General features: G+C 39.0%; 1 protein-coding gene across 1 annotated transcript; it reads left to right on the forward strand.

The window, feature by feature from the left end:
• The first annotated feature begins 757 nt into the window (after positions 1-757).
• On the forward strand, positions 758-22,778 carry LOC117394973 (serine/threonine-protein kinase H1-like). The gene is made up of 3 exons (XM_059020228.1): positions 758-1,157; positions 2,359-3,025; positions 20,752-22,778. The coding sequence occupies exons 1-3, from the start codon at positions 874-876 to the stop codon at positions 21,052-21,054; spliced, it is 1,254 nt and encodes a 417-aa protein (XP_058876211.1). The 5' UTR covers positions 758-873; the 3' UTR covers positions 21,055-22,778.
• Positions 22,779-27,679: the final 4,901 nt, after the last annotated feature.

Raw genomic sequence — 27,679 nt, forward strand, 5'->3', positions numbered from 1 at the left:
AATTATCCCGCAGAGGTCTGACAGGGCTAAGGTTGCTGAGTAATTTAAACCTGTGGGCTCTTATTAAGGAAATACATCTTCATCCAATTTACAATGACTTTTGTGGATATTTTATTAAAGTAATATTATTTTAAATATAAATCCACAGATCCAGTGTAATTGAATAAACCTATGGTGAGAAGATGCACGCCGGCATGTAACTGAAGTCTTTGAAAAAGGCACAACAATAGAGAAACCTGGAGTAGTGATTTAGTATTGTGGACTTGAATTAGAAGCATACTCTTAACTTATAGCAATAATGGGCCCCTTACTAAGAAAACAGAAAATAAATCCTATGTTTATAATAAGTTTTGTGCTTGAGATAACATTTTCAATAAACACTTAGTTGATGATTAAAAAACGCTTAGATATATCAATTAGCATATAAAGCACCTTATTAGCACAGACAAAGCCTTGTGACACTTATACAGCAAGTACATAAACACCTGCTGAGAGTCCTCAGTTCGGCCTGTGAGTGAGAAGAATCGGGACGAGATTTAACATCCTCACACACACGTGTAACCTGATCTTGTGTAAAAAAAACAAAACAAAACAAAAAAAAAAAAAAACATGAACATTTCAAACCTCTCTGTCTCGGCTATCATTACAACCAACATGTCACACACGCCTAAGCATGCGTTTAAAGGCGTGGTAATACCAATCTTTTGTTTTAGTTTATATAAACCCGAGCTGCAGGTTCAGTGCGCGGCTGATAAGTTCATGAGCCAGCAGAACGGAAGGTCGCTTAGGTCTGAGTGTAACTGGTTACACGTAAACGCAGCGGATCTTGCATTCTGATGGCTTTGGAAATTCGCATTTCGATGCGCTTGTGACATGGGCTGCGGGACAAGTAAAGTGCTGCCGGAGCCCCCCAAGAACTGCTACGTGGATTTTGTGAAATCGGTGGTGAAATGTAACAACAAACAGAAACTATGCGATGAGGAGCCCCTTAAACCATCTGGGAAGAAAACCGATTTCTGGGGTATTCATAACCCCGGGGAGTATCAACAGCAGCAGCAACAGCAACAGCAGAACCAGCACTTGCTATGGCAGGAAGGAGTGAAACGGAACAAAGTCGCAAAATATAGAGCGAAGTTTGATTCAAGAGTGACAGCCAGGTAAAAAAAAAAAAATTAGGAAAACGTACATTGTAAAACGTTATAAATAACAGACATTAAGGGTGGATTCAATACAAACATGTTAACATAATATAGCATTATAATGATGCAAGTTTTTTTTTTTTTTTTACATAACATTGATAGCAATACATTTGTTTAGTTCTATAGCCTATCTTGTTGGTAACCTTAACTTGTTATATTTTATGACAAGTAGCTCTTCCTGACATACACCAGACGTTACAAGGGTCACCTTAAGAAAATGTGGTTAATCAAACTTCATTTTTACGTAATCTATCTATCTATCTATCTATCTATCTATCTATCTATCTATCTATCTATCTATTACACATAACATGAATAATTGCACATATTCTATGATCATATACTCAATTAATATATCTCCTGTTGCATGCGTATTAAGACATGTGTAATAACAGACTCTGTTGTTTAGAGCATAAAATACAGACATTGCGGAAATAAGTTTCTTTTAGCAGATGTGTAGAAATAAATGCAAAACATAATTTTCTTTAGAATAATGATATATAATAGTTGTCTGTTGTAGTGATCTCTATGCACACTATAATATCTTATTTTGTAATAAGCAAGGATAATTTGATGCAATGGCTCAGATCACCTCTGTTTTAACAGTGGATATTTGCACTGTGCAGTCACCCTGTGACTGACTAATGTACATGAGGATGTTCAAGTAACACATCTATTCTATGGTTTGGCATTTTTTCCAAACAGTGTTTTTGTTATATTAATAACATTTGATACGCATGAAAATTTGACAATTTCAAGAGTAAACAGTCTCTTTAAAAGTAATATATATGGTCAAGTGTTGCATCACCCTATAGAATTAACGCATTTTACTTTATAAAGTCAAATGAAATGCCAAATAATGCTAACATATTGAATTGCATACCGCTTTGAATTGAAAAATGTGAGGTAGCCTTTTGCAATATAATTTTGTAGTTTCTTTGATTACGTGATCTAAATTATGTTCATATATTTTTTTTAATTACGTCTCAATCCTAAAATTCTAGGTGATGCAAAATGTTGGCCATCGCTGTACAACTAAATTGAATCATTTTAAATGAATATTTTTTTTAATCCCCCAAATTTCCCGTATCAGAATCAAACCCCAATGTTGTAAAATGACATTTACATGCAACGCATCTGTACATTTTCTCTAATTCAGGTATGACATCAAGGCTCTCATAGGAAGGGGAAGCTTCAGCAGGGTGGTTAGAGTAGAGCACAGGGCCACCAAGCAACCGTTTGCCATCAAGATGATAGAAACCAAAGCCAAGGAGAGGCGGGAGGTGTGCGAATCAGAACTGCGCGTGCTCAGGAGAGTCAGCCACTGCAATATCATCCAGCTCATCGAGGTCCTGGAGTCCCAGGAGTGTGTCTACATGGTGATGGAGCTGGCCACCGGAGGGGAGCTTTTTGACAGAATCATCGCTAAAGGCTCATTCACTGAACGGGATGCAACCCAGGTCCTGCAGATGGTTTTAGATGGAGTGAAGTACTTGCACAGCTTGGGGATTTCCCATAGGGATTTGAAACCAGAGAACCTGTTGTACTATCATCCAGGTATAGACTCAAAGATCTTGGTAACTGATTTCGGATTGGCTAACTCAGGCAATAAAGGCGGAGACTGGTCAATGAGGACGACCTGTGGGACACCAGAGTATATTGCACCAGAGATCCTGTTGAGGAAGCCCTACACCAGTGCAGTGGACATGTGGGCTCTTGGTGTGATCACGTACATTTTACTGAGTGGGTCTATGCCATTTGAAGATGAGAACCGCACAAGGCTTTACAGAATGATCCTGAAGGGAAAGTACAGCTTTGTTGGTGATGTAAGTATAGAAACACACAAACTACTTCCTTTAAAATATGTGATCTTGTGTTGCAGAATGTTTTGTTTTTAATACATAGCACGGATGGTAAACACCTTATCCTTGCAGCAAGAATGACGGATTCCCGGCGATAAGCTCTTAAAGCTGCAGAATCATCACTCTTTCTGACCTGTTTAAAGGTTGGTGTTTAGATCAGCATATTGTCCGGATCCCTTCTACCTTTTTTGTGGGGACATGGTCACCTGGGTCCCATTTATTTTTAATGGGGAACACATTTGCTGTCATGATTACAAACGGCTATGTAAAAAAAAAAAACATATTTGGCTCTTTTGAACAGAAAAATAGCATATATGTGAAAAAATGTAAAGGCACTGTGTTTTGCAGAAAGCTGACTAACTATCTTTAATTGTTTAGTCTTTCATATTATTAATATAACACAGTTACATTGGATGCGTACAAGAATGTACAAGTGTGTTTGTCGGTTTCTCAGTTTTGGCCTACAATAGTTTACTTAGTTAAGACATAATGGAGTAGACATGCCTCAAGGCTATAATTGATCTATCATGTCCATAAAACAGTAATTTATATTCTCTATTTCCTGTCAGGAAACTTCTGGCTTGGTGCCTTGAGGTACAAGCAATCATGGCAACAAGGCAGAAACTAAGTTAAGCAATGAGGTAAAGACCAGGGGAAGCAGCATTAGTGGGCACTAACTCAGTGTATTTTCTGCTGCTGGAAAATTCAGATAGAATCTTTTGTTTTAAAGCTTGTTCAGTATTTTACTGAAATAAAACATGCCTGTTTATTTCTTTCAGAGCTCTGCATTTTCTAACGTTATCCTCAGAAATCAGTGAAATTCCCTGTAGGAAGTATTTTCTTTTTGTGTTTTTGTTCAGCAGAGATGGGAAAAATGTGGATTATTTAGGCTTGTATGCTGAGATTCTGTGTGACCAGCCCTGATTTACGATAATACAACAAACTCATCCCGTTGGTTGCTAAGCATTGCTATATCAAGCTTTGCTATATACACCACTCTGTCCAATGCTTTTGAAAGAAGGAACTTGAGCAAAAGAATTTACAGAAAGTCTTTATTTGCTTAACTCTCAAGCAACATTCCTGTATCTGTCATATACGTTAGTATTTACAAAATATGAACTAAAACAGTCTGTACACAAAATGAATCAGCACAGGATTTTGCTCCAACTCTTCCAGTAGTTTTTATGATTTTCTGTAAATTACATTTCTAGCAAAGATTGGATAAACTCTTGACGTTACTGTAATACATAACAATATACTTACAGTACTGACTTGATTTAAATAAGATTCTCCAGAAGAGGGGTCATAAAGGTTAGTAAAGAAAAAAAAAAAAAATTAGAGGGGTTATAGCTAAAAAATAAAAAATAAATCCCATCTGTCGTCCACTTCCATTCACTAGGTCTCACTGAAGCAGTTTTGAAAGAAGCAAATCTTGTAAAAATGATACTGGTACCAAAGTTGGTAAAAAAAAAATAACTTAGTTTGCATGCTTAACTTTTAGGTAAAGGGCAGGTGTAACAAACTACCTGAAAGTAAGACATGCAGTCTGAGAAGGGAAATACTTCTTTACTGTTGCAACAGAGTGAAAATCATTAACACACAGGCATTCACTGGGAAACGATACTGTGACATTGTAGCTTCTCATGGTTCACCGCTGCAGGCCTGGTTTGTTTTCACTGTAGGACACTGAAGGTCAGGATTAAGCTGTGCTTGCAGAGCTATGAGGTTCATCTGACTATAGCCAGTTCATTTGTCCCTCACATTTATATGAGCACTAAATTCAGTTTAAAAATTAAAAAAATAATTACTACTTGCCTTAAAGACAACCAGGGGTGTTTTTTTAGTGTAGTTTAGTGGGATCAAAAGGCTTCTGAATTTGCACTGCAATTCAGTATTTAATAGAAAAGTTAATAGTATTAATACATTACTTAAATTACACATTGTGACAGGGTGGCAGTGTAATATGTGGAGATTGGTATTGGAAAAACATGGTAAAATGTCAATTCCATACATATCTCCAAATGCTTTGTTCAAAGCATCCATTTTTTAAAGAGTTGCTAATTATGTTTTGTATTTTCGCCTGTCCCCAATTTGGTTATCCCCAATCGTACCATTTTACTGAACTGTAACAGGACAGATTGTACCAATTTTAATATTCTATTATGGTTTATTGTAAAGGTTGGTTCATTGGACGCGAGCGAGGGCTCAGGAATTGATAATAAGAGAAATGTGCTTTGTGACTTAGAGATGAGTAAGGTAATTCCCCTTGGCTTGCAGAGAGCCGCCCTCGCAGAGGTGAGACCAAACCGATCGGTCTCCAAACCTGAGAAGCAACCGATACTTCCCCCAAGGGGAAACTAGAGGGGAGAAAATGGGAAGACGACAGTTAGATAGATTTGGCCAGGGGTCCCCCTTGTCTCGCTGAAAACAAAAAACGCAAGACAGAGAGCAAGTGCGTGGTTGGGGTCTAAATAGGGGTTTAGCAGATGTTATTGGTAGGAAGGAAATAGGGGGGAGGAGCCTCATGCCCTCCGAACAACATCCCAAGGTTACACTATTGCTTTGAGGTGAATACCCCGGAAGTTCCTATATCAATTCGAACATAACACTGACATGGTCGATTCACACAGGGCTAAAAAGACACAGGATGCTTGAGTTTTAAATTTTACAGGAGGTCCCGACGTCCTGTATAAATTCAGAGGCCACCTGTTTATATGGTGATTTTTAGTCCTGTGTGAATCAGGCTTAAGAGGATAACATAATTTGTTTACTGGAAAGGACAATTGAGGTCTAGTAATTGCTTGGTGAAAGCATGTATCAACGTGCAAAGCTTGAGCTCCAGTTGAAATGTATTAACTGTTCTCTTCCACTCCACTTGCTCAGGAGAATCTTGATGACATGCATGAAGTCTGCTTCAGTGATTAAGTCAGTCCTTATTGGACAAGTCTGACCTTTGAACAAATGTGTGTCATGAAGAATAAATTACTGACAGGTGGTGATTATTTGTAGTTTACTGTTTAACTTGGTTTGTAAAACTTAAATTAACTTTCTTGCATGCTTTCATTTGGGAAACATGTGCCAGGGGAAAGTGCTGAAGGAAATCGAACGGCCAGGGGAAAGTGCTGAAAAAAATCGAATGCAAAATTTGTCATCTATAACTACAGCATTCAAGGGCCCATAGGCCAAGAGTAAAGTAGGCACCTGACAAGTCCTCATCCTGTTTTTATTATTCAGAGGTTGTCGAGACTAATGTGGAATCCAGGTTTAATGTGCTCGCAAGGTGGCAAGAGTGAAAAAGGATTGTAGGTTATCTGCCCCGATTGAAATTTCAATTTTGAAATGTGCACACTGTTTGATGTCTTACTATCCTCCTATCACAAAACCCTGACAATCTACTGTGTAAATAAAAAATGAGAGTTTCAGAGACAGTCTTGATTGACAGATATCTGTCAAACCAGGGGAATAGTTTGCTCATCCTGCAGGCTGTTTGCAATACATTGTCTAATTGATTCCCTTGATTAAACTTTTCAGCAGTTTATGTAGCATGGGCATTTTTAAATGTTTATTTTAAAAGCAGGTCAAATTGTATGCAGTTCATCAATTACTCAAAAATACTCAATCAAGATTCTGCGAAAGCCACAGGTGGATTTATTTTTAAACTTCCCTGTGAGATATTTGTTGAATAAATCAGCATTAAGTGGACAATGATTGTTGTGTGAGTGATGAGAGAGAGAGTGATGTTATTATTATTATTATTATTATTATTATTATTATTATTTATTTCTTAGCAGACGCCCTTATCCAGGGCGACTTACAATCGTAGGCAAAAACATTTCAAGCGTTACAATACAAGTAATACAATAAGAGCAAGATGTACAATACTAGAACCAATATCATTGGCTGTAGGTGGGAGCATATGACGTGTGCATCTGAAACGATATGTTCTTCTGTGGCCAAACTTCTATAATCCAATCAAAAGTCTTAGTCTCTTGCTGAATATTTAAGGCAAAACTGCTGCACCTATAGTGCTAAAATATGACCTACTGTACAGAATTGTTTCATATTTTTTTTTAGAACATTTAGATGGTGTAAAAGTCTCCAGTGTTGTCATAAAACTGCATTGTATATAAAAAAACAAGTATGTTGGGGTGTGCGATTTTGGAGTGGGAAAAAAAGCGCATTTACTATAGTGCCTTCATATTCACAATGTGAGAAAAACATCTTTTCATGTGGTCTATAAAAATCAAGTTTATCAATTAATCGATTCAATAATGGATAAATCCTACAGTGGAATCAAGACACACCGTCTCTGCAACCCAGTGATAAATAGTTTTCATGATGTTTTAATGGTTACATTTGGGAAAGGGCCATTTATCACTGACTATAATTGTGGTGTTTGGCAGAGTTGTGCATCCAAAAGAGAAATGGAATCCAGGTCTATAGGAGTTTAAATGAAGTGAGTTGCAGTGTTATTGATATTGTGTCATACAGCATTAAAGGCAGCAATGCCAGGCTGTGTTTTCAAGAGAGTTGTGTAGAGTGCGCGTAAGCTTAAAACTTCAATGATTAACTTGTAGCTTGTTATGAAAGCAAAAAAAAAAAAAAACCTCCTCCTGTTGTTAAAATATGTTATTAATGACATTAAAACATGTATAGACCTGTGCTGAACCATTTGACTTTTGAATCACCAGATTACGTAAAATTGTGCTTTAAATGATATACTGTACACTGTTAAAAATAGTTACCGTTGCATTAGGGCTGAACACAATAAAATTAACAAAGCCATTGAGCATTTTTCTGAAAAGAGAACCCACTATTTACCAGTAGAACATATGTATTTATTATTATTTTTTAGCAGACGCCCTTATCCAGGGCGACTTACAGTTGTTACAAGATATCACATTATTTTTACATACAATTACCCATTTATACAGTTGGGTTTTTACTGGAGCAATCTAGGTAAAGTACCTTGCTCAAGGGTACAGCAGCAGTGTCCCTCACCTGAACCCGCAACCCTCCAGTCAAGAGTCCAGAGCCCTAACCACTACTCCACACTGCCCTGCATTTAACCCTATTATTATAATCCCAAAGTGAAACTTTCAGTTGATACAAGAAATTATTATTATTATTAGTTTATTTAGCAGACACCTTTATCCAAGGTGACTTAAAGAGACTAGAGTGTGTGAACTATGAATCAGCTGCAGAGTCACTTACAATTACGTCTCACCTGAAAGACGGAGCACAAGGAGGTGAAGTGACTTGCTCAGGGTCACACAATGAGTCAGTGGCTGAGATGGGATTTGAACCGGGGACCTCCTGGTTACAAGCCCTTTTCTTTAACCACTGGACCACACAGCCTCCTTAATGACTCACAGATGACCACAATTACTGTTCTTTCAAGATATCTTCAGCTGGACTTGTAATTTATTACAAATATGTATATTGAGTTGACTGACCCAAATTCATACCTTTCATCAAGCAAAACTTTATTTACAATTGGCTTTAATCTCCAAAGAAGAACTTGTAACAATACTGTAAGCTTTAGGCATAGTTTATTGTGATACTGTTTAACAAAACCTTTAATTCTATAAATTACAGAATACTGGCGACAAGTTACAGTGATGATTTGTAATATGTGTATTAAGAGCTTAACATATACAGTATCTAGATAACCATTTATCCATTTAGTTTTTTTTGATAGTATCATTATGTGGGTTATATATAGAGGCTATTTGTCTGTTTGTCTGTCACTTCTTTAGCCCATGTACAAAGCAACCCTTACAGAAAAGACTGATAGATCTCATTGCGATATTGTTACTTGTGTATTAACCCATCGTAATCCAGTACTGCACAGTGGTCCTGTGACATTAACCACAGAAATTCACCTGAAATGTATAAAAGAATTATACAAGTTTTTCTGATTATGTTTCACAGTACACTGGGGCTGGATGCAAGGTGAGCAAGAGCACTCTTTTATTTATAGCTCTTCAAAAGGTTGCACAGGCTTATGTTAAGGCAAAGTGTTCAACTGGAATCAATTCAAGACATTCTGATATATCAATGCCCTGTTTATATATAGTACTGTAACAGGGGACTCCTGCACAAGTCATGAATGAGTGACCGAAGCGTGGATGCGTGATCACTGCGTGATTGACAGGAGACCGAGACTGGAAGGTTGGGATTGACATACCCACAGGCACGCAGGTTTATTTACGTAGATGTACAGTGCCTTGCGAAAGTATTCGGCCCCCTTGAACTTTGCGACCTTTTGCCACATTTCAGGCTTCAAACATAAAGATATGAAACTGTAATTTTTTGTGAAGAATCAACAACAAGTGGGACACAATCATGAAGTGGAACGAAATTTATTGGATATTTCAAACTTTTTTAACAAATAAAAAACTGAAAAATTGGGCGTGCAAAATTATTCAGTCCCCTTAAGTTAATACTTTGTAGCGCCACCTTTTGCTGCGATTACAGCTGTAAGTCGCTTGGGGTATGTCTCTATCAGTTTTGCACATCGAGAGACTGAAATTTTTGCCCATTCCTCCTTGCAAAACAGCTCGAGCTCAGTGAGGTTGGATGGAGAGCATTTGTGAACAGCAGTTTTCAGTTCTTTCCACAGATTCTCGATTGGATTCAGGTCTGGACTTTGACTTGGCCATTCTAACACCTGGATATGTTTATTTGTGAACCATTCCATTGTAGATTTTGCTTTATGTTTTGGATCATTGTCTTGTTGGAAGACAAATCTCCGTCCCAGTCTCAGGTCTTTTGCAGACTCCATCAGGTTTTCTTCCAGAATGGTCCTGTATTTGGCTCCATCCATCTTCCCATCAATTTTAACCATCTTCCCTGTCCCTGCTGAAGAAAAGCAGGCCCAAACCATGATGCTGCCACCACCATGTTTGACAGTGGGGATGGTGTGTTCAGGGTGATGAGCTGTGTTGCTTTTACGCCAAACATAACGTTTTGCATTGTTGCCAAAAAGTTCGATTTTGGTTTCATCTGACCAGAGCACCTTCTTCCACATGTTTGGTGTGTCTCCCAGGTGGCTTGTGGCAAACTGTAAACAACACTTTTTATGGATATCTTTAAGAAATGGCTTTCTTCTTGCCACTCTTCCATAAAGGCCAGATTTGTGCAGTATACGACTGATTGTTGTCCTATGGACAGAGTCTCCCACCTCAGCTGTAGATCTCTGCAGTTCATCCAGAGTGATCATGGACCTCTTGGCTGCATCTCTGATCAGTCTTCTCCTTGTATGAGCTGAAAGTTTAGAGGGACGGCCAGGTCTTGGTAGATTTGCAGTGGTCTGATACTCCTTCCATTTCAATATTATCGCTTGCACAGTGCTCCTTGGGATGTTTAAAGCTTGGGAAATCTTTTTGTATCCAAATCCGGCTTTAAACTTCTCCACAACAGTATCTCGGACCTGCCTGGTGTGTTCCTTGTTCTTCATGATGCTCTCTGCGCTTTAAACGGACCTCTGAGACTAGCACAGTGCAGGTGCATTTATACGGAGACTTGATTACACACAGGTGGATTCTATTTATCATCATTAGTCATTTAGGTCAACATTGGATCATTCAGAGATCCTCACTGAACTTCTGGAGAGAGTTTGCTGCACTGAAAGTAAAGGGGCTGAATAATTTTGCACGCCCAATTTTTCAGTTTTGTATTTGTTAAAAAAGTTTGAAATATCCAATAAATTTCGTTCCACTTCATGATTGTGTCCCACTTGTTGTTGATTCTTCACAAAAAATTACAGTTTCATATCTTTATGTCTGAAGCCTGAAATGTGGCAAAAGGTCGCAAAGTTCAAGGGGGCCGAATACTTTCGCAAGGCACTGTACATACAGGTGTCCCACGTGACGCTATCTGCAATGGTAGCTCACGTGGGACATACGGCCTGGTGTACAAAAGGCCAATACTGTACAATAACTACAAATAAAAGGTGCCGTGAAGACAGCATGTGCTACTCCACTAACACATGGAGGTCCTGCTTACACACCTGTCTGCTATACTCAGTGGGATCTACTATCCTGAAACTAACTCCCTGTCCCACGGGCAGTTCACCCAACTGCAACCTCAGAATATGCACATGATCGTTGGTAGGTTGCCGTGTCCTTCTCCCGGAACAAACCCTGACCCCCTCCTGACCTCGGAGTATACACACAGTGGCCGTTAGAGGTGGTCACTTAGTTTCCTGACCCCAGTCGATCAGCCGCACAGATGACCCGATGCTTTGGCAGCAGCAGTGCTCTGACCCCTATGCCTTTACAGCAGCCTTGATCTGTGTAATCGGGACCCTTTTATTCCTGGCGCTCCCTGCACCACGCCAGCTCACAGCTGGTAAACACACCCATGCTGCTTGTTCCCACAACTAAACACAGCAGGCAGACTGCCACACACACAGCGTCAGGTTCCCCATTAAAACTAATACCATCCTCATTTATACAATCACTACACATATTGCAATATTCTATCACATAAGCCCCCTCCTTATGTGCAGGGCTTCAGCCCTGCTACAAGTACATATATTTAAATATTGTTATTATTGACTGATCTTTCAACAAATGAACATAATTGACAGTTCCCTGAAACCGCTGACATTTGGGATTTTTTTCTTTCAAATTAAAATGGATTGATATCTTGAATAATTCTTCTGGTTGTCAGTTTTCATTTGAATTTGAATTTATTTGATTTATTTAGCACCTTTCATACCCTAGTGTCTCAAATGCTTTACATGTCAGTTAAAACTGAAAGATGTATGCAGTATCAAAAAGTAGTACACATTACATAATAATAATAATAATAATAATAATAATAATAATAATAATAATAATAATAATAATAATACATGCAGAACATCTAGGGGATTTGGAAATCAGTTCCTCAAACAGGGAGCTTGAATCCGATTAGATTGTGTATAAAATCCAATTCAAATGGTAAGCTCTAGTAGTGTGCAGAGGAGATAATGTGGGCGGATGATATAATGTGTATAATACAGGCACCTTAACAGTTTTGTTCTACATTTCTAATAAAGGTTTGTCTACTTAGTTTTACCTTGTTCAACATTTCCTATTTCCACAAGCCATGTGCCTCATGGTGAATGACCATGTGTTGACGTAGTTTGATGCTTACTTTACCTGTAGTAAACAATATTTTTAGCATACCTAAGATTGTTTTTATATGCAAGTCCAAATATCACAACTCTTCATTCATTCCACTAGACTACATTTTTTTCAGCGGGTGTTGAAATGCTTTACAACTACTGTCGTATCTTGCTTCAGCTGTATAAGCAAACATTAACACCTCCTTGTGAAGCCCACAGAGTTAATGTCCCTGTCCCTGGAAGGAGAGTCATGCCAGGGGATCCCAAAGCCTCATACCTTGTCATGTGTAAGCTGACAAACAGGCAGGAGCTCTTTTCACTAAAACAGTTTGCTGCACGAAAGGGGCAGCACTTGTCTCTGGCATTTCATTCATTTTCCAGAGTGGGTAGTATGTGAACTTTTCAAGCCATTTACATTGTGTTATCTCATTAACATCATTTATTTTATGTACCCATTGGTTACTTAAATATTGGCATAGCAAAAAAAAAAACAAAAAAAAAAAAAAAAACTTCAGAATTCATGTTCATGTTATTTTCTTTATACATGCTGCCTCTCGGGGAGGTTATTCGTAAACATGGGGTGAATTTCCACAGCTATGCAGATGACACACAGATTTATATATCTGTTAAACCAGGTGACACAACAGCTATTAATGTTCTTTTCAAATGTCTAGCCGATATTAGAAGCTGGATGTCTCAGAATTTCTTACAGTTAAATTCTGATAAGACAGAAGTCTTACTTTTAGGCTCTAATCAACAGATGAACTCGACAAATATTGATCTAGGTATGCTAAAATTAAATTTAAAATCTGAAGTGAAAAACCTGGGGGTTATTTTTGATTCTGCACTTTCCTTCAAACCACATATAAAATACATTACTAGTGTCCTTTTATCATTTAAGAAACATTGTGAAAGTTAGATCATTCTTGTCTTTGGATGATGCAAAGAAATTAGTAGATGCTTTTATTTTTTCTAGGTCAGATTTCTGTAATGCTTTATTCTCTGGACTTACAAGTCATGCTATATCACGTCTACAGCTAGTGCAAAATGCTGCTGCTAGAATGCTAACTAGGACAAAAAAAGGGCTCACATTACACCTGTGTTGGCATCATTGCATTGGCTTCCTGTGCATTACAGAATTGATTTTCAGAATTCTATTACTAGTTTTTAAAGCACTGAATGGACTATCTCCACAATATCTAAATGATATGCTAATTCCTTATCAGCCTGAACGCACTCTGAGATCTGCAAATGCTGGCCTTTTATGTATTCCGAGGGTGAATGGTAAAAGGATGGGAGAGGCTGCTTTCTGTTTTAATGCCCCCACACTCTGGAACTCCTTACCCCCTTTATCAGAGACTCACCTTCAATTGCAATCTTCAAATCTCAATTAAAAACATACCTTTTTAATATAGCTTTTCCATAACATTTTTATGTTGTATTCTGAGTTTTATTGTTACTTCTGTTTTTAATAACTGTACTCTTTTATTACTGTTTATTATTGTATTTTTGTATTTTTTTCTTCTGTATGTAAAGCACTTTGAATTGTATTGTACATGAATTGCGCTATATAAATAAAGGGTTATTATTATTATTATTATTATTATTATTATTATTATTATTATTATTAGGTGTTTTTTCCATGATTAATGTATTACTGATTCATGGCAGTAAGTCTGCAAAGTAAATTATTCTCCAAAATTTCTTTAAAGACACCAGCTGCATCAAAGATCAGAAATATTTCTGCTAAAGATCACTCCAAGCGCAAGAAATTTCACCTGTCTCCGTAGTTATTTTTACATTTATGTTTTTATTTAGTTTGATATATACCGTGATGATGAAAATAGAAGGTCTTTAAAAGGTGGACATATAAAATGAAATATTCTACAATTTAGCATTTACTGTTTTTCAGGCAAGCATTTAATATTTAGGAACACTTATAACTCTAGAGAAAATGATCATTTGTTCTGCTGAGAATACAAGATGTAATGTGGAGATCCTGATACAGGTGATCTTGTGATCTAGACCTGATGTTTTGAAATGTCTAGGTCCTGATGTCATTTATCTTGTAAGCCCTTGTAGTATCCGACATCATCGCATCACAGAATGAAAAGAACTGAGTTTGGAAAACTGCAGTCCACTGTAAAAGACCATGTTTATTTGCATATAAGAATGTATTCATTTTTTTCTTTATTTTCCTCAGAGTTCACTTTCAAACTAACTGAACTGGAAACAAACTATATATGAAAGGGATCTAATCTGCTGTTCAGTGATACCAAACAAATACTGTACCTATTTATTACTTTGTCACCCGCATTTAATTACCAAAAAAGCCTGATAGCTTTCTTTTTTTACAATTATGTAAAATAACTCCTTTGAGTGGACGTGTTACTCATGTTTGACGCTACTTGGTGTCAGACCAGTAGACATTGTTAAAGCCTCTCTTGAGTCCTCAAACAGGTATTGTAATGGGATAGCAGACAGTTCCTCACACTCTGCTAGATGGACTGTGTCTGTGAGCAGGCTGGGTCCCTCCCTCCCCAGAAAGAGTGCTTGGTTTGCGTACTGCTCTGCTGCCACGAGTGACATGTTGTTGTCAGGTCAGAGCCCCAGGTAGCAGGGCTGTCATCAGGCTGTGAAGTCACGGAAGAATCCGGGCATTTGAGTGTAAAAAGTTGCATCGGAATGTACGGTACTGGAACTCTAATTAGTCACTATACAGATGAAAAAAATTGAACCTGGTTCATGCCTGCTCTCCCTGAATATTAACGCTATTTGGCTTAAGTAATTTCTCACCCCTCAAATGTGCATTTTATCACCACATTGATGAGACTCATTCTGCTTCTACAGTCACTGCACTACAGCTGAACTACCCTAGGTGCTCATTGTCTGCCAAAAATAGAGCATTGTTTTGTTGTGCATTCTTTCTACCCTTTCCTGGTAAAAAGGGTGTCCCTTTGCGTGCAATTCCTCTGTGCGTCTGAGAGCTCCACAGCCTGGAGGTTCAAACACCAGCACTGTATGCAAGTGCTGTCTTTGTGTGCCAGCCCTGGATCCTAGATGCTTCATCTTACAACATATGTGCTGATTGATTGATTGGCTGCTGCAGTTTTATTTATGCGTTTCAACTGGGGGGAGTGGTAGAGCATGTTCATTGTTTCTTGCTTTTAAAATGAATAGAAACTAGAAAATACAACCTTAATGGATCAAACACAGTATTTTACAGTGGCCTCAGTAGTTATAACAAATAAAACAATCACAGATGTGATTCCTGAGTAGTACTCCACCGCGTAGCATGTGCAGCACCTCATTCAATTCGTAATGAATAGGGCTTTCAAGAAAAAAGTACCAGGAGCACCTGACTCACTTTTGGCAAGTTGCCAGACGAGGGGTAAGTGACGAGTTTTATTTGAACTTCAGCCCAACCCTTTACCCTGTAGGGGATGCAGGTCCTAAAATGTTAGAATTGCTTTGAGAACCTTAGGTTTCTAGTCCCCCCACTGGTCATTAATTTTTGGTATTTCTACCAAGTTTAGGCTGAAATAATATGGGGGGGGGGGGGGGGGGGGGGCGCTCACCCAAAGATATTTTTGGATAGATGATGAGATCTACAAGAATCAAGCAAAACATTTTGGTATCCGCAGATTTTGGATTTTTGGAAGATTTTCGAATGCATTTGTCATGCATTCGAGCATTGCTTATGGCCACTTTGGTGAGGTTAAAGTACCACATAGTTCTAAACAAACTGGCTATTTCTTCAATTGTGCATTCTCTGAGGATTGATCTAGAGGAAAAAGTGACAGGGTGTGCTTCCACTGGCACTAGCTTGGAGCTGAGGGGTTATGAACTTGCATTTTGTATATGACTGGATAGCTAGCTTTTAATAGCGCTCTCAGGCCCCCTTACTCAAACGGTCCGTAATGCCTGGTAATGCCCTCTGTGTTATTGATTACCTAATGATGGCGTATGCATAGTGATCTCTAAATGCTGCAGCCTAACTGCAGTATAAACAGTCATTATTTATTTGTTTTCTGAGATTTATTTGTGGCAGACTGATTTGTAGTTATTTAGATGGTGCAATCCCTCAGCACTGAACTACTTATCTGATACAAAAGATGCACTGTCACCGTGGAATACATTACCATGACTGTGGTAGTTTGAAATGCTTCAGTCAGGTTACGTCAAGTGAAGAACTGTAATTCATAAAATGTTCAGAGTTTGTTGGCTACATGATGTATCAATAAAGACTGTAGCTATCCACTAAAATCACATGTGACAAGTGTTTTCAAAATACCGTTAAAAAGTGATTTTTTTTAACACTGGATGTGATTCACATCGGTTTCGGCACCAGTGGAATCTGTCACTGAGCTCAAAGTAAAGTGCTGTGGATTTTGACGTCCGATAAGAAAATAAATTGCATTGCAGTACAGGAGTATAGCCTTTTTTGATGGCTAATATTTTAAATGAAAGAGAGAAAGTAAGGTGAGATGAATATCAAATCAGTACAGTTATTTTGAAATGATATAGACAGACCCTTTGAAAAGTATAAACCAGCAAGGCAATCTCCACCTTCACAGTACATTCCACACAAGAGCCATAGTGAATTCAGGAAGTCCCTGGAGCCCGGTTAGGTGCATTGTGGGACCTGTCATTTCTTAACAGACACTGCTACACATAGATACATATGTATATTGGTACTGGCAGTAACACCAGTTGTATTAGTATTCAACTAAACAAAGGAGTTTACACATTTAAAGTTGGCAGCTTTGGTATTGAGATGTGGTGAGGAAAACTCTTGTGACTGGGAGCCGTCGGTTCTGGTTAAATTTGCCATGTGTTGTTTCTGTTGCCCGATTTTGGAAAGACACAGTGTCAGATGAGTGGTGGTTTAGGGGATGAACAACATATTTTTTGGATAGGTTCAATTCTGCCTTGAAGTCATGAATGTCAGGTCATTGCGTGCAGTGTCAGATTGTACAGTGTATATTTCATGCACTCCCAAGCTACTATAATTGTGGCCTCCAGCGTTTCCTTTTACTCATCATAATTACTGCTTGTCAGATTAGAATAGTCACTGGTGAAGAATGACCTTGCACAAAAGAAAACAAACAGTGAGTATTCATTCTAAATGCAGGCTTTATTTCACAGCTCATAATGAGTATCCTTTTTTTGAAATTCCTTTTAATTATATCAATGTGCTTGACTCAGTTTTGTAAACTTGTGTACAGCTTGTGTGCTGTGTGGTTTTGCTGTGTATTAACCTTTGGAATATTCCTTTCAGGAATGGTAAATAAAATCCACTGGTCAATACCTGAGTCACTCTCAAATGCTTGAATAACCGCTCAATTCCTTGTGTACCTTAAGGGGTTAAAACAAAAACCTGCTTATAAATAAGTGTACATGGTTTTGTAATTAAAAGCCTTGCAAAGTGGATTGATTAATTGTGTTACATGAGCCATTAATTGCAATTGAGAAACTACTATTAGATTCTCAAAGCTTTTTACTGGAATTCATTGTTGGCATGATTATTTTTATGAAAGGAAAAAAAAAACTGGCAATTATAATTCTAAAACGAACACAAAATAATTTAACATTAAGTACAAACCTTTAAATTACACCAGAGTTGTTTATCTCTGGTTTTTAACTTGTGCTAATGACCATTAGGTGTAAAAGCTGTATAAATCTTGTGCCATATGATCTAATCATGATTAGGGCTGTATTTTTTTCACGGTAAAAAATGGCTTATTTCCCAGCATTTTTAGTTCTAAAAATAGATATTTCAAGATATTACACAATTAAACATAATATTTACTAAAGCAGAAAAAAATGATCATTTTCTCTAGAGTTATAAGTGTTCCTAAATATTAAATGCTTGCCTGAAAAACAGTAAATGCTAAATTGTAGAATATTTCATTTTATATGTCCACCTTTTAAAGACCTTCTATTTTCATCATCACGGTATATATCAAACTAAATAAAAACATAAATGTAAAAATAACTACGGAGACAGGTGAAATTTCTTGCGCTTGGAGTGATCTTTAGCAGAAATATTTCTGATCTTTGATGCAGCTGGTGTCTTTTTCGTTCCAGGCATTTTAAAGAAATTGTGCAGCTCTATGCTGTGTGTTTAATTATTTACCAGAAGCAAACTAAACTGGTTGGTAGGCTTCTAATACAGTGTAACAGGTAGTGTGCCAATAAGGCAAATGTTTGCTATATTTATTTTTGTGATAAAAATATGTATGTTGATACTATTCTGTCAGAAATGGGTACATTTCATGGAAATCGTGAAATCCACGATAACTGTGAAAAAAATACAGCCTTAATCATGATCTATACTTTTCTAGTTTTGTGGCTTTCCACATCCAAAAAAGTTGAATTCCAAAACTTCCTATGGACTACATTTCGTTAAGCATCCATTCTGGAAATCGGCCACATTTGAAACAATGCATATCTCACAGAATTCACATTTGTATGGCAATATGCATATTATTTCGTGACTCGACTTTTAACTGTAATATGGCTAATATGGCTCTATTTTGGCAATACAACTGCCAGGGGTGACCAAATCTGGCACCAAAGCTCCAGCCCAGGTTTTTATTCCAAACTATACTGAACAATTCAAAGAGATTTTATACAAAGCGCTGCCCACCATTGCCATCACCGCCTATATGGTATGTGACGTCTTCCAGGTTTTATTTGGACTCATTAGTAATCATTACTTGTAGCACCTTTTTACTTGTTTCATAGACAGATACATATATTGATTGCATGATCTATTCCACCAAAGTATAACAATTCCCCATTAACTTGGTATAAGATGGCCATGCCACTGCTAAGGGTTCAGAGCCTTATTTTGAATCTGTTTGCATTGTAATGGATGGTCTGTGGTATTATTCTATATACATCAGGTGCAACTATTTAGTTATAGTTAATATAGTCATACTTTTTTTCTTATCTGTTGCTATTTTTATGGGATTCCAGTTTTTCAAGCTTCCTTTAAACTGGTACCAGGATGACACTGGCATTTGATTTATATAGTCATGTTTATCATTTGCCTTTCTAAAACACATTTCATCAAGGACAGAATGTTGGCTCTACTCCAACATAAAAGACCATGAGTCATTTGCAATTGAATGCATCTTTGCAATTGCTCTTGGAATTAGTGTTGCGTGAAACATTAAAGTGTTTCACATTAAACAATCAGAAAACCTAACTACAGCACACCTGTTTGTGAAGTTGTGTGCTAAAAGTCACTAAGAGTCAGCAATTTAACTGGGTTTGTATGTTCTCCATTTCTTTAAGTTACCACCGTCATTCATTGTTTGATGGCTTTGATCCAGCAGATACTCAAGCAGTCATTAACCTCCTTGGATAATTTGAATTAAATCCTCAATGTACAGACCCGAGCATTCATTTTTACATTTCAATCACTTGAAACTGTGCACCAGAAAAGTACAGTAAACGTTTAGGAGCAGCTACATCTTACCAGAGTTACATAACCACAGCTGTAGTCACTTCTTCCAACTGTACACAGTTCACTCTACACCCAATCCGAATATAGGGTTTCTCTCTTTACAATTAAATACTTTATACAGGGTATTAATGTTACCATTATTTCAAAGTGAGTCATATTTGAGCAATTTAATTCTCTGAGTATTAACTTTTTGTCATTAGGGGCTTGGGTTAAAACATATTTCTTTTAAATTCTAAAACATATTCACACTGATACTGAATTATTTGCTGCACCCATTACACTTGGTTCAGTTTATAAAACCCCAGCGAGACTGTATCCTTATTTGCCATGGAGAGATGTTGAGGTATGATAAGACATGTATTGTCTTTCCCACCCTCTTATCAGTATCATCTCTCTCTCTCTCTCTCTCTCTCTTGCTTTCTCTCTCTCTCTCTGCTTCATATCCTTTGTTCTGTTTGCATGCAGAGAGAGTGACACCTGCACTTACTTCTCATTGCAGGAAATATTCTTGCACTTGTCAATTTCATGCCTGATGGGTTTTAATTATTAGGTGAGAAACATGATCTTGAAGTAAATAGAAGGCTCCAGCCTATAGAGGTGGGATTAGTTTATACAAGTGAGGAATAAGGAACAGGAAGGCCACAAAGGCTGAATTCCGAAAGAGTTTCTGTAGGCCTTTGTTTAGATAATTTGTTTATTATTTAAACATGACCCAGCAGAATTCAATCCCTTAATTCAAATGAATTGTCAACAGGTTATTCAAGGCCACAGAGAGAATATGAATGAGAAGAATTGAACTAAACCTGGGAGTTTTTCCAAAGACAGAGACAGCATCCAAGGCTCATATCAAAATCCTAAAAATGAAATAACCGCAGATTAAGCCAGAAGGATATCTGGCAGTTTCATTTATCATACTGTTTGTTTAGCCATCTAGAGTGAAAAGAAAAACCCTTTTGGCTTAGGCTTGAGGAATTAACTGTTAGAGACGAACAGGTTTTATACTTTTACGCATTAATATCATTTGTTTTCACATACGTAGGAGTATTGCTATATTTTTGCACCTTTTCACTTTTTTTTTTGTTTTTGCTTTTATAGCCATGGCCCAGCATCTCCAACCTGGCTAAGGACTACATCAACAGGCTGCTGACAGTCGACCCAAGCGAACGCATGACTGCGACACAGGCACTGAAGCACCCGTGGATCGTTACCATGGCAGCCTCATCCTCCATGAAGAACCTCCACCGCTCCATCTCCCAGAACCTGATGCGTCGGGCATCCTCCCGCTGCCAGAGCTCCAAGTCGGGGCAGTCCAGTCGCTCTAGCCGGTCCCGTCGCATTTGGGAGAAGGAGATCCTGGAGCGCAACCTGAAATACCAGCCCCACTACGAGCAACAATGATTCCATGAGGGGGGCTGTTTACAGACATGACTTTCAAAGTCAAATAGTGTGTTTACACTTACAACTCGGAACTGAACTGGCTCAGAGTTGGTTCAGGTCCGAGTTCTACTCAGATTAGAAGATTCTTATAATTTGAGCCACCCTGCACTTGAGCATAGTATGCGAACGCACAGTCCGTGAACTGTAGTGCGTACCTGGTGGCATCATATTGCCCACCCCTTGCGTGAAGCCAATTCCCATCCCCAAAGCACAGAGGAAGTGTTTAAATCAACAAGCCTGTCATGTGTGTCTCTTGTGTGTTTCTACTTCAAGGTGGTCATTCCAGATAAAATTTTGCCATTAGAAATGGAGCGATGCATTGAAAACGTGCATATCGGACATTTAAAAAAAAAAAAACGGTGTTATTTTATACATTTACACATCAGTCTGACAACTCTTCTTATATGGAAATGTAAACTCCCGTTTATTCTTTTACCCATGAAAAATACTCATTTGTGCTATTCAACAAAATTGAAACTCATTAATTTAATAGCTAAAAAGAAACATCTGCAACTTTTAATTGTGTACTCTTCTCCCTCCAGAGCTCAAGTTTATTTACCATATACTATATGGTAGTATGTGGTATATATGGTAGTATGTGGTATATATGGTAGTACAGTGATGCATGAAATAAAACAAGCGCCCTGCGTAGGTCTAAAAGCACATTACTTTTAAATAAATGACTGTATTCGCCCCATGAAGGAAACCTTTCATTTTCATAGCGATTTTACTGTAATGATTTGTTTAATTCTAGATAGAGGTACCCACAAAACCGAACATTTCCTAATATTGATACGTATCAAAGTACGATCACAGGTTACATTTGTAGATATGTGTGAAAAATAATATTTCTGACAATAAAGTTTCATGACAACTAGGCTGGTTTTACTTTTATCCCACATGAATTATTAAATATCTTTTCACATTATAGCACAAATATGAAAGTCTGTTTGTATTTTGGAATCCTCTGCCTCTGTCATTCTCAGCGTTCTGTCAAAGATATTTTTTTGGTTCTGCTGTCCTAGTAACAATCTCAACTTCCTGTTGCTGTTGTTCTGTGTCTGTTTGATGCTGACAATGGGGGCATTGCCCACGAGTATACGTGGCAAACATGAGCAGTCTCAGGGACCGCTGTGTTCACGGTACAGCAAAAAACAGACCAAAGCAGGCCACTTTTAGGGCGGCTGGACCAAGGACGGCTGTGTTTACACACACAAAAAAAAGACCTAAGCAGTCTCAGAGTCGGCTTAACAGTGGCTCGTGTAAACAGGGTAGAAATGAGACCGGTCTGTATTGAGTTCAGTTGCTCAGTTTAATGCCTGTGCCAAATACAAGTTTTGATAATTGATGTTCCCAGCCACAACTAGTACTTATCTGGACCCCCATTCCTCTCTTTGCCTTATATAAACCCATCAAATATATATGTCTGCACTGTAAAAAGTGAATTCACTGTAGAATTGTATACAGAAAGTAAATTAACATTGCTTTTGTTTTTTTTTTGGACCAGAAGCTCTTGAACCAGTGACACACCAACATGGATAGCTGATCTAATTTTGCTTTCCCAAAAAAGACTTAAGGACTTTCTCATCTATTCAAGCTATCCTCAACACTATTTGCAGAGTTTAAACTGTTACTGTAGATTTGTTTTGTAATAGTGGATATTTCTATGGTACTGTTCTGTAGCAATTTACAACACAGTCCAACACATTTATTCTTTTAACTTTGTGTGGTTGCTCAGAGACGGCTTGGAGCACACCTTCATGTCAGTCCACTCAAATCAAGAAGGAGTATTTTTAACATTAGGTACATAGATGACGTTTACAATTGGGCATGCTTAAAATTCAAAGGTAGAGCACAGCACCCAGTCACGCTAAAGAATCAAGAAGTGTAGTTAACATATTTACTGACTGGTGAAATACAATTCAAAGCTGCAGCAGCATGTCCACTGTTGTGTCATTTGAAGTCTTTTCATAAAACAAACAAAAAATCCAGCTTTACAGTTACAGTGTCCAGTGCAAACCCACATCATGAAAAACCACATTTGTAGGTGAAAAACGCTAAAATAAAACCTGCTACATTTCAAAAACATAAACATGTGAAATGTTCAGTCCACTAAAATAAGGGCATTACATAATCTCTGCAAGTAAGAAATTGCCAACAAGAAATTATAAATTAACATCCAAGGCCAGTCTGGGTAGTTCAAGTGTGGCTCCCGCTGGGCTGGGTGACACAATTTGTGGCTCGAATGAACTAAAGAAAGAATAATAAACAAAAACGAAAAGAAGAGAAAAAAAGTAAAAATAAACCCAGGTTTATCATTTGTGTTCTCTGTATTTATTCCTGTTTATTATTCTTTCTTCTCTCTTCGGATCCTTTGAGCCTGCATGTTCACATTGTGTCACTTGATGACCTTCAACACCGCGCGCTGGCACATGCGTATTCCGATCACCTGGAATGAAAGCCGGATGTGCAGTTGAAAGTGAATTTCATCATTTTGAATGTGCTCTTTCATTTCGTGGAGACAATGGCACTGAGCAAACCCTCCACGAGTAATAAAAGAAAGTATGAGGCTTTAAGCCAGAATAGGAAGAAGAGTTTGTTTTCACTGAACACAGTGGTAAACCTGTGTCTCATCTGCAACAAATCGCTTACACACTGGTCTGTACAAGGCGAGCAACCTCAAATGTCATTATGAAACAAACCACAACACATTTTCATCTGAATATCCTCCTGGATCAGATTTCAGGAGAAACAAGGTAACCTGTTTAAAAGCACACCTCCTCAGTCAGCAGATGCTCTTTTGGAGTTCAGTAAAGGAGCTGAGGGAACGACTCAAGACAATTTTGTATGGCATGGATAGGGCTCTTTGTTTTTGGTTTTTAGTTTTTGTCACGTGATGTCCCTTTTTTTTTTAAAATAAATTTAGTCGTCACCAATTTTTTTACCCCGGTTTTTCTCCCCAATTTAGCATGCCCAATTATTATCTGTATCCTCGGCTCACCGCTCGCAACCCCCCCGCCGACTCGGGAAACGGAGGCTGGAACACACGTCCTCTGAAACGTGCTCCTGCCAAGCCGTCATTTTTCGCACTGCAGATCCACAGCAATGCCACCTATAGTGCCGGAGGACAACACAGATCTGGCGGCTCCACTGCAGAACCACAGGCGCCCTATCGGCCACAGGGATCGCTGATGCGTGGTGAGCCGTGGATTCCCCTGCCCACTCCCTACCCGGGCAGCGCTCAGCCAATTGTGTGCCGCCCCCTAGGAACTCTGACATAGCCTGGATTCGAACCTGCGATCTCTTGGCTATAGGGCACATCCTGCACTCCGCGCCTTTACTGGATGCGCCACTCGGGAGCCCCACGTGATGTCCCTTTAAACTCTTGGAAAAGCATAGATTGTAAAATGAGATCACTTTTGTTTTTTCTCCCGTAACTTGAATGACTATGATTCTTTCATTGAGAATGTAAAAAAAAAAAAAAAGGCAGGTCCTTATTTTAGATTCAAACCGAACACAAAAAACTCAAACCGAACACAAAAAAAGAGTTCAGTTAAATTGCAGCTGCCACCTTGCCTCTCCAGTGGCTGGCTCCTTCCAGCCCCTCTGTAGTACACTGTCTCTGATGGGAAGTTCGCTCCATTTTGGCCACAGTGCTTTCATGGCCACCGATACCAGAACAACCAGTCTTCCCACCACCCAACTCAGCACGGGCCGCAAGTCGTTGTCCTCCTCCTGTTTCCACCTCCCCTCCTCCGTTCCAAACTTCTGACTCTGGGTCCTCCCGTCTCCTCCTGACGTCAGCTCCTGCTCCCTGGCTTCTGTTCTCGGGCAGTGTGCACAGCCAGTCTCCGTACATGGGCGGCGGGACAGAGCGTCTGCGTTGATGTTCCTAGTCCCAGGAAGCCACGGAGCTGACGTTGGTTGGTCGGTGTTGGCCAGTCCCGCACTGCGGCCACTTTATCCGGCTCTGTACCTACCCCCTCACTGCCAATCCTGTTTCCCAGGAAGGTGATCTCCTTCTTCATGAAGGTGCACTTCTCTGGCTGTCGCTTTAACCCTGCCGCAACCACTCGTTGTAGTATTTTAAGGGAGCCCAGGGCAGCCTGGATTGATAGCCCGTGCACCAGCAGGTCATCTAGATACACCAAGCACTCTTGGGAGGGAACACCAACCAGCACCTTCTCCATGAGCCGTTCGAACATTGCGGGGGCATTGCAAAGCCTGAACAGCATGACTTTAAACTGCCAGAGTCCCCTGCCGGTAGAGAAGGCAGTCTTCGGCCTGGCTGTTGGTGCAAGGGCCACTCGCCAGTACCCGCTCTTCAGATCAAATGACAAAAACCAAGTGGACCCTGCGACCAGGTCCAAGGACTCATGGACACGGGGGGAAGATGTACGAATCCTTCCTCATTCTTTCATTCAGCCTTCTGTAGTCCACGCAAAATCGCCACACCCCATTTTTCTTAAGGACAATGACTACTGGTAATGTCCAGGGCTATCCGAGGGCTCTATCAAGCCGGCTTCCCACATCTCCCTCAAAATCTTTTTGGCTGCCTCCTGGCAGGCCACTGGTAAGCATCTGGGCCGCAGCTTGGGCATTTAGGGAACCCCTCTCCATAATAATAAACTCTGTAAACAAACTTAAAAAAACCTCTGGCATTGCATGAATAAACCTAGTGAAGCAGCGGATATTGTCTAGGCTTCATTTTTGCAAAGATATCAACCAGGACATCAAAATCAAGTTGTTTTTACCAATGATTTTTCAGTTGCCATTAGAAGCAGACAACTCAGATGAGGATTGGTCATGAAACACTGACTACAATTTGTTTTCCCTAAGTCCTTTTTGTCGCATCTAATTAAAATAACAGCTTTGGCTACATTTTTGCAAACCGAGTATTAATAATCAACACGTATTAAATAAAATGTCCCAAATGTACATCCGTTTTATGAATGAAAAAGAAAAAACGTAAATGAACATTCAAGCAAAGCATAACTAGAAATGTCACGAAATACAGTCTTTAGCTTTAAAAGAGGTACTGTGTCAAAATAAAACCGTGTTCATTTAAATAATAAGTGCTATGCTTCATTTACATAAAGGGAATGATTGAAATAATCAAAACCCTGCGTTGTGTGCTTGCTGCAGGAGTGATTGTATCAACAATCAAATACAAGTTTACAGTCATTTCTTTTACACAGAAAATGACATGCTTACTCTTTACATCAGTAAAAGTAAGTATCCTTTTAGAGTTGTACCAGCTCAAAAAGAGAATAAAAACTACCGGTGGTGCAAGTTTAACTTTTCGTTCCCCTCTTTGACTCAGTAACTTCTTAATTAGTTGAAATGGCACTGGCTATAAATTTGCTATTTGAAATCAGTATAGTTGCTGTGATATGATAGATCTTATAAGCTAGGCACTTTTACTGACAAGTTTTCAAAACACATCATAAACACTTGAACATAATTATTAGTAAAACTGAACTTTTTCTTTTTCTTTTTGTAACACAACAGCTACTATCATTAATTTTTAACTTCAACAAATGCAAATTATCACGATAACTCGGCAGAAGCTGTTGCTATGGTGTTTTTTTAAGGCAGAACAATTTTAAAACGTAGTAGCACTGCAGCTTTTGGCAAGAAAAAAGAGAATATTTCATTCAACAACGGTACATTGTCAGGCTAGTCTCTGCACTTTCCATGTCCCGAAGCATGAACACTTTCCTTTAAGTCTTTTAACTTCTCACAGAAACTGCTATTTGGGGGCCCCCTGGCGAGCTTGGAGGAGACAGCTGCCCCTGTTGCCCCTGCTCCCGACAACCACAGTCCGTTCTGGTGGGGCGGGAATGCTGTCAGCTGCTTCTAGGGGAGCAGAGCCCCACTCCCCCGGTGGTACTGTTGGGATGTTGCAGGCATGTTGGGACAGAGATTGGGGACTCGGCAGGGGGCCCACACTGTCCTCTTATGTGGGCCCCACGTCATTTCCTGATGGTTGAGGTGGTGTGCGTGTGGGTGGTGGGGTGGTGACGGTGGGGAAATGGCGCTGTAGGTGGCCTGGCTGTTCACAGCTCCAGCACGCGCTGGGAACCTGTGCGTATGTGGCCCAGATGAGTGCAGCCATTTCTGGGAACCAGGCAGGAATGGCTTGGCTGTCTGCAGTGTCCCCTTCACCAGTGCAGGCCTGGCGCACTGCGGGCCGGTAACGGTTGATCCCCTCTTCTCCATCCCGGTCTCCCTCTCTTGATCACCGGCAGGCCTTCCCAGAAGTCCGATCACGTTCACCCTCCTCAAGCACGGCCTGTTCTAGTGTCCCTTTTCCTGATAGCTTGACTCTCCATTAACCATACCTGCAGCCGGGAGTGTGGTGACAAAATATATACATACATATATATATATAAACATTTAAAAAATGCTTGAGTCTTTACTGAATTTCATGATCACACAACTACCGTATAGTTTTGTATGTACAGAAGCATTTTGCCAATTTCTATGTCACTTAAACATGTTTTAATTGGTATGTATTTTGTGAAATTGTGTTTTTACCTTTATCACTTATAATAATGTAAATGTAAAGTATATTTACTTGTTA

The sequence above is a fragment of the Acipenser ruthenus genome, chromosome 3 (assembly GCF_902713425.1).
Source record: "Acipenser ruthenus chromosome 3, fAciRut3.2 maternal haplotype, whole genome shotgun sequence".
NCBI classification, from domain to species: domain Eukaryota; kingdom Metazoa; phylum Chordata; class Actinopteri; order Acipenseriformes; family Acipenseridae; genus Acipenser; species Acipenser ruthenus.